Source organism: Nothobranchius furzeri, chromosome 15 (assembly GCF_043380555.1).
Source record: "Nothobranchius furzeri strain GRZ-AD chromosome 15, NfurGRZ-RIMD1, whole genome shotgun sequence".
NCBI classification, from domain to species: domain Eukaryota; kingdom Metazoa; phylum Chordata; class Actinopteri; order Cyprinodontiformes; family Nothobranchiidae; genus Nothobranchius; species Nothobranchius furzeri.
Window position 1 is genome coordinate 51,512,248 of NC_091755.1, and position 7,821 is coordinate 51,520,068.

General features: G+C 44.6%; 1 protein-coding gene across 1 annotated transcript; it reads right to left on the reverse strand.

The window, feature by feature from the left end:
• Window positions 1–1,729: 1,729 nt before the first annotated feature.
• LOC129164795 (trichohyalin-like) lies at window positions 1,730–6,754 on the reverse strand. Its single transcript, XM_054746169.2, has one exon. The coding sequence runs from the start codon at window positions 6,363–6,365 to the stop codon at window positions 3,438–3,440; it is 2,928 nt and encodes a 975-aa protein (XP_054602144.2). The 5' UTR covers window positions 6,366–6,754; the 3' UTR covers window positions 1,730–3,437.
• Between the last annotated feature and the right edge of the window lie 1,067 nt (window positions 6,755–7,821).

Below are 7,821 nucleotides of genomic sequence, written 5' to 3' on the forward strand. Positions count from 1 at the left end.
GAATACACCGTGCTCCCATTCAGCCTCTCGCTGAGCCCGAGGGTGTTTGTCAGGTGTACGGAGGCGGCGATCGCCCCTCTGAGAGGGAGGGGCATTCGGCTGGCCACGTATTTAGACGACTGGCTCCTGCTGGCACGGTCCAGAGAGGAGACAGCGTCAAACACGCTGGTTGTGATCCCTTACTTGTGTGGTCTGGGTTTCAGAATAAACTGGCAGAAAAGCGCTTTACTCCCCTCCCAGAAAATAACCTTTCTAGGTCTGAATCTGGACTCAGGGGCGTTCACGGCCCGTCTCTCGGCACCGCGCGTGAACGCGCTCTCGTTCTGCCTGGCGCGCTTCCGCCTACACAGTTCGGTGCGGTTTGCGTTATGTCTCAGGCTTTTGGGTCTCATGGCGTCGGCTATTTCAGTGGTACCACTTGGCCGTCTGCACATGAGAGATTCTCAATGCTGGGTGGCTTCTCTGGGTCTCTCTCCAGTGCGCCACAGAGCGCGCAGGGTGACGGTCTCTGCAGCGTGCGTCGCGGCGCTCCGCTGTTGGCGTCACCCCTCCCTCTTGGCACAGGGGGTGCCTTTGGGGTTGGTTCTCGTGAGGAAAGTGGTCACGACAGATGCGAGCCTGTCAGGTTGGGGGGGGGGGCTGGAGGGTCGCTCTGTCAGGGGTGTGTGGAGCAGAGAGCTCTGGGGGACACACATAAATTATCTGGAACTCCTCGCGGTCTTTCTAGCCCTGAGGTGCTTCCTGCCTTTTCTCTCCAGCCATCATGTCCTAGTGAGAACAGACAACACCATGACTGTGGCTGATATAAACCACCAGGGGGGCTGCGCTCCATGTGGTTACACACGCTGGCACGCAGACTGATCCTATGGTGCAGCAGGCATCTCCTCTCAATCAGAGCCACCCATGTCCCGGGTGTTCTGAATCGGGGGGCGTATCTGTTGTCCAGAGGGACACCCCTGTACGGGGATTGGAGCCTGCATCCAGCAGTGTTGGAACAGATTTGGATCCGGTTTGGCACAGCCGTAGTGGATCTTTTTGCCTCCAAGGAGAATGCTCACTGTCCTCTGCGCGACCGAGACGCTCCACTCGGCGTGGACGTGCTGGCGCACGACTGGCCACGGGGACTGCTTTACGCTTTTCCCCCAGTGGCCCTGATACCACCCACCTTGCTGAGGGTACGAACCCAGCTCCACACTCTCATTCTGGTGGCCCCATACTGGCCAGCCATGCATTGGGTGGCGGACATTTTCCAGCTCCTGGAGGGCCAACCTGGGAAACTTCCGCTTCGCAGGGACCTGATGTCCCAAGCGGGAGGCTCGATCTTCCACCCTTATCCAGAATGGCTGGCCCTGTTGGCCTGGCCCCTAAGGGGTGCGGGCTAGTGTCAGCAGAGCTGCCCCAGGCAGTCATTCGAACCATTCAGAATGCTAGGGCCCCCTCCACTAGGTCCCTATATGACTGTAAATGGAGGGTGTTTGAAGCCTGGTGTCAGGGCAGGGAGGTCTCACCCTTCCAATGCCCGGTGAACGTCATTCTGTCTTTCCTGCAAGACTTGTTGGATGGGAAGAAGGCTTTCTCCACCATTAAAGTGTACCTAGCAGCCATTTCCGCCCGACACTTGGGTTTTGGGAAGAAACTGGCAGGTCAACACCCCCTGGTGTGTAGCTTCATGAGGGGCGCGCACAGGCTTCTCCCTGTGTCTCGACCCCTGGTGCCCTCATGGGATCTGTCCTTGGTGCTTTCGGCCCTCTCCGGGCCTCCATTTGAACCTATGGACGGCCTGGACCTTAAGATCCTGTCTCTTAAGGTGGTGCTACTCCTGGCTTTGGTATCTGCAAAGCGAGTTAGTGACTTACAGGCTCTCTCTGTGCACCCATCCTGCACCCAGTTTGCACCCGGTGACATGAAGGTGTCCCTGAAGCCCAACTATGCCTTTGTGCCTAAGGTGGTGGGCTCCTTTTCTCCTATTATCCTCACAGCTTTCTACCCGCCACCCTTCTCCTCTCCTGAGGAGGAGCGGTGGAACAAGCTGTGTCCGATTCACGTGCTCAAGGAGTATGTGAATCGGACGGAGAACATTCGCAGGGGGACCAGCTTTTTATGTCATGGGGTGGGCCTCGTAAGGGGAAACCCGTCACAAAGCAGCGGCTTTCCCACTGAATTGTGGAGGCTATTTCTATGGCTTACTCCTGTCAGGGCATTCAGGCTCCTGTTGGGCTCAGGGCCCATTCTACTAGGGGCCTGTCTGCTTCTTGGGCCCTTTTTCGGGGGCTGTCAATCCAGGAGATTTGTGCTGCAGCAAGTTGGGCTTCTCCACTTGCATTTTCACGCTTCTATAAGCTTGATGTTTCGGTCCCTGCAATGACTCACACGATTCTGAGTGTGGGGTCTTTGGCGGGCCAAGACGTATCCCTGTAGGTTGGTGATCGCTGGATAAGCTGTCTGGCAATACGGGAGTCTCCATATCCCATAGTGAGAGATCGAAACGAATGTTAAGAAAGAGAACTTTAGGTTACTGTCGTAACCCCGGTTCTCTGAGTAACATGAGTGAGATGTCTCACCAGACAACCCTTCTTGCTGGGCGAAGCGAGAAGAGGTGTTTATCTTGAATAGTGCGTACGTTGGGACGCTTGCTACTTATAGTAGCAGGGGGACGCGTACGTCACGGTCACTGGCCAATCAGGATTGGCGTATTGAGATAAGTGCTTCTGAGGAATCCGCGGAGGGGCGTATCCCATAGTGAGACATCTCACTCATGTTACTCAGAGAACCGGGGTTACGATAGTAACCTAAAGGTTTCAACATGGCACAAAACTCTTCTCATACCCCCCCAGCATGCTTACATACACGAAGAGAAACAGAGTCAATAAGTCTGTTAGCATTAGCATACGATGGGGAATAATATCAGCCATCAGCCTCCTTATTGCTTTGAGTGCAGGAACTCATTAAGCAGAATTTAATTATGTTTCAAGTAGAACATGTAAATTGCTATGCAAATTCTCCAACTCAGCCTTTGTCTTTTGGTGAGCGTTGATTTCTTTCTTAAGTTTGTTTTCAAGATGTTCTGCCTTTTCTTTGGCAGAAAGAACCTCAGTTTTGTAAGTTTGCTTTAATTCATCAAATAAAACTTTCCTTTCTAGCAAGAAATCTTCACATAATTTTTTCTCTGTTTGTTTAAACCGCTTCTCCTGAAAAACAAACTGGTGGGCCATCTCACTGTCTAAATTCTCCAACTCAGCCTTTGTCTTTTGGTGAGTGTCGATTTCTTTCTGAAGTTGTTCCTCAAATCATTTGGCCTGTTTTTCAGAAGAAAGATTTACAGATTTGCATTTCATTTTCATGTCTTCATGGGAAGTCATCACTTCTTCAAGTTTTTTTCGTAATTCTGTTTCAGTCTTTTGCTGTACTATAAAACGTTTCTCCATCTCTGTTCTCTCCTATTGAATCTGACATTTTGTCCCTTGGTGAGCATCAATTTCCTTAAACCCGTTTTCTTGAAAAACAAACTGGTGAGCCGTCTCTCTGTTTAAATTCTCCAACTCAGCCTTTGTCTTTTGGTGAGCATCAATTTCCTTTTTAAGTTGTTCCTCCAGATGTGCAGCCTGTTGTCTAGCAGCAAGAATGTCCGTTTCAGATTGATTGAGTTCCTGTAATAAAACGTTCTTTTCTTGCAAGAAATCTTCACACAATTTTTCCTCTCTTTGTTTATGCCGGTTTTCCTGAAGAACAAACTGGTGGGTCGTCTCTCTGTTTAAATTCTCCAACTCAGCCTTTGTCTTTTGGTGAGCGTGGATTTCTTTCTGAAGCTGTTCATTAAAATCTTTGGCCTGTTTTTCAGAAGAAAGTTTTAAAGATTTGCATTTCATTTTCATGTCTTCTTGGGAATTCATCACTACTTCAAGTTTATTTCGTAATTCTGTTTCGGTCTTTTGCTGTACTATAAAACGTTTCTCCATCTCTGTTCTCTCCTCTTGAATCTGACATTTTGTCCCTTGGTGAGCATCAATTTCCTTTTTAAGTTGTTCCTCCAGATGTGCAGCCTGTTGTCTAGCAGCAAGAATGTCCAGTTCAGATTGATTGAGTTCCTGTAATAAAACGTTCTTTTCTTGCAAGAAATCTTCACACAATTTTTTCTCTCTTTGTTTATGCCGGTTTTCCTGAAGAACAAACTGGTGGGTCGTCTCTCTGTTTAAATTCTCCAACTCAGCCTTTGTCTTTTGGTGAGCATCAATTTCCTTTTTAAGTTGTTCCTCCAGATGTGCAGCCTGTTGTCTAGCAGCAAGAATGTCCAGTTCAGATTGATTGAGTTCCTGTAATAAAACGTTCTTTTCTTGCAAGAAATCTTCACACAATTTTTTCTCTCTTTGTTTATGCCGGTTTTCCTGAAGAACAAACTGGTGGGCCGTCTCTCTGTTTAAATTCTCCAACTCAGCCTTTGTCTTTTGGTGAGCGTGGATTTCTTTCTGAAGCTGTTCGTTAAAATCTTTGGCCTGTTTTTCAGAAGAAAGTTTTAAAGATTTGCATTTCATTTTCATGTCTCCTTGGGAAGTCATCACTACTTCAAGTTTATTTCGTAATTCTGTTTCAGTCTTTTGCTGTACTATAAAACGTTTCTCCATCTCAGATCTCTCCTCTTGAATCTGACATTTTGTCTTTTGGTGAGCATCAATTTCCTTTTTAAGTTGTGCCTCCAGATGTGCAGCCTGTTGTCTAGCAGCAAGAATGTCCGTTTCAGATCTTTGAACGAGTTCCTCTAATAAAACGTTCCTTTCTTGCAAGAAATCTTCACGCAATTTTTTCTCTTTTTGTTTAAACCGCTTCTTCCGAGGAGCAAGCTGGTGGGTCGTCTCACTGTCTAAATTCTCCAACTCAGCCTTTGTCTTTTGGTGAGCGTGGATTTCTTTCTGAAGCTGTTCGATAAAATCTTTGGCCTGTTTTTCAGAAGAAAGATTCATAGATTTGTATTTCATTTTCATGTCTTCATGGGAAGTCATCACTTCAAGTTTTTTTCGTAATTCTGTTTCGGTCTTTTGCTGTACTATAAAACGTTTCTCCATCTCTGTTCTCTCCTCTTGAATCTGACATTTTGTCTTTTGGTGAGCATCAATTTCCTTTTTAAGTTGTTCCTCCAGATGTGCAGCCTGTTGTCTAGCAGCAAGAATGTCCGTTTCAGATTGATTGAGTTCCTGTAATAAAACGTTACTTTCTTGCAAGAAATCTTCACACAATTTTTTCTCTTCTTGTTTAAACTGCTTCTCCTGAAGAGCAAGCTGGTGGGCCATCTCACTGTCTAAATTCTCCAACTCAGCCTTTGTCTTTTGGTGAGCGTCGATTTCTTTTTGAAGTTCGTTTTCAAGATGTTCTGCCTTTTCTTTGGCAGAAAGAACCTCACTTTCGTGAGTTTGCTTTAATTCATCCAATAAAATGTTCCTTTCTAGCAAGAAACCTTCACGCAATTTTTTCTCTTTTTGTTTAAACCACTTCTTCCGAAGAGCAAGCTGGTGGGCCATCTCACTGTTTAAATTCTCCAACTCAGCCTTTGTCCTTTGGTGAGCGTCAATTTCTTTCTGAAGTTGCTCCTCAAAACATTTGGCCTGTTTTTCAGAAGAAAGATTCATAGATTTGTATTTCATTTTCATGTCTTTAAGGGAAGTCATCACTTCAAATTTTTTTCGTAATTCTGTTTCTGTCTTTTGCTGTACTATAAAACGTTTCTCCATCTCTGTTCTCTCCTCTTGAATCTGACATTTTGTCTTTTGGTGAGCATCAATTTCCTTTTTAAGTTGTGCCTCCAGATGTGCAGCCTGTTGTCTAGCAGCAAGAATGTCCGTTTCAGATCTTTGAACGAGTTCCTCTAATAAAACGTTCCTTTCTTGCAAGAAATCACGTAGATTTTGCTCTGTTTGTTTAAACCGGTTTTCCTGAAGAACAAACTGGTGGGCTGTCTCACTGCGAAAATTGTCCAATTTTTTCTCTGTTTCTTTAACCTGTTTTTCTGGTAGAATTAACCGGTGAGTTACCTGACTCCTTAAATCTTCCAATTCAGTCTTTGTGTTTTGATGTGCTTGAATCTCTTCTTGCAATAGTTTCTCAGAATGTTCAGCGTTTTTTTTGGCAACATGAATTTCATCTTCAAACTTGCTTTTAAGGTCTTGTTGTGAAGTCGTCAATTGTTCAACGAGATCTTTTGAAACCAGCGAATGATACAGATCTGCTTTCAGATTGTTGATATGCTTTTCGTCGTTCCCTACCTTTAGTAAATCTTTAACGGCGTTCAGATGTTCGGCTTTCAAATCTTCCATCTGTCGTGTTTTATGTAAAAACTGCCCACATTGTAATCTCAAATTATAAAGAAAGGCTCCCATTTCTGCTGGCTGTTTGTTAAAATCCTGAACTAAATATGTTCCTATGTTTTGTGTTATTTTGAGTCCCTGATGCAAAACTTGGAAATTGATGTTAAAATAATTCCTTCGCTAGTTGTTTTTATACTAATTTAAAAGAATAAATAGAATAAAAGGTGATTAGATTTTCTATGCAGATCTTGTCACGCACTACTGCTTTGTAAGGTTCCTCTGAGAGTAATGAACTGTTTGTGTGCTGATCTCTATAGAGTTCCAAATCCTTTATGACGTCATCACGTGTTGCTGCTTTGTAGTCGTTGCTGCCAGAGGTAGTCGTTGATGCCAGAGGTGGAAAGTAACGAATTACATTTACTCACGTTACTGTAATTGAGTAGCTTTTTTGTATATTTATACTTTTTGTCGTTTTTTAAATCTGTACTTTTACTTTTACTTAAGTACGTTTTTAAAAAAGAATTGTAATTAGCTACATTTTAAATCTTTTCCGTTACTGAGTAAAAATAGGCTTAATAAATTAAAAATATTACGTGTAGCAGCGTCGGAACAGGAAGAGACCCCTGCATGAGCACCGCGAGGGTTTAGACGCGGTGCTAATTAGGACAAATAATTGGGACAGTTTTGCTCAAAAACATCAGTTCAGTCCCTCTGATCCACTCGCTGTTCACCTCCTCTCCCTCCTCTCCTGTGGGTTGGATCCCGCACCTTCACGCACCGGTGTGACTTCATCAGAATTCTGCTCGGTTCGGTAGCCAGACTCGGTTCCGTGTTTGAAATGTGTTTCCCTACCGCTCCGCACGGAAGCGGCAAAATAACGTTTAGCGCTCATAACAAGCGGATTATCAGCGCTTTGCTCATAAAACAGAAGACCTGCAGGCCTCCGTGAGTTAAACCATCCTGATATTGTTCCGTTGTAAACATTGTGCTCCATCCGTGTGTTTGAACTCAGATGCTCCTTGATGCCACAGATATGTGATGATTTAGCTTGTTTCTTTATTTTACTCCAGAATAAGAGATTAAATTATTACAAAAGCAGTTCAGTGTAGTTAAATTAGTCATTCACATGATTCTAACATGCTGCAGTGTGTGTGTGTGTGTGTGTGTGTGTGTGTGTGTGTGTGTGTGTGTGTGTGTGTGTGTGTGTCAAGGGTCAAGGTAACTTTATTACTGAAGGTAAATTTGATTTGCCATGTGACATGAGAATTAGCGCCCAGTTACACACACACTCACAAAATATACACACATCCATAAAAATATAAAAAGTATAAAAACAATACATGAATAAATAGAGATAAAATCAAGTAAAATAGCCACGCCAGACTCATTTCTTATTGAGAATTGTTACAGCCTCAGGAATAAAGCTCCTTTTATACCTCTTGGTCCTGCACTTAGGCACAATAAATCTCCGTCCTGATGGCAGGAGGGCAAACTGGGCATGCAGTGGGTGGCCCGTGTCCCTAACAAT

What these genes read in the sequence shown, in the direction of transcription:
- LOC129164795 (XM_054746169.2), bottom strand. Translation starts at nt 6,365, where the DNA reads ATGGGAGCCTTTCTTTATAATTTGAGATTACAATGTGGGCAGTTTTTA.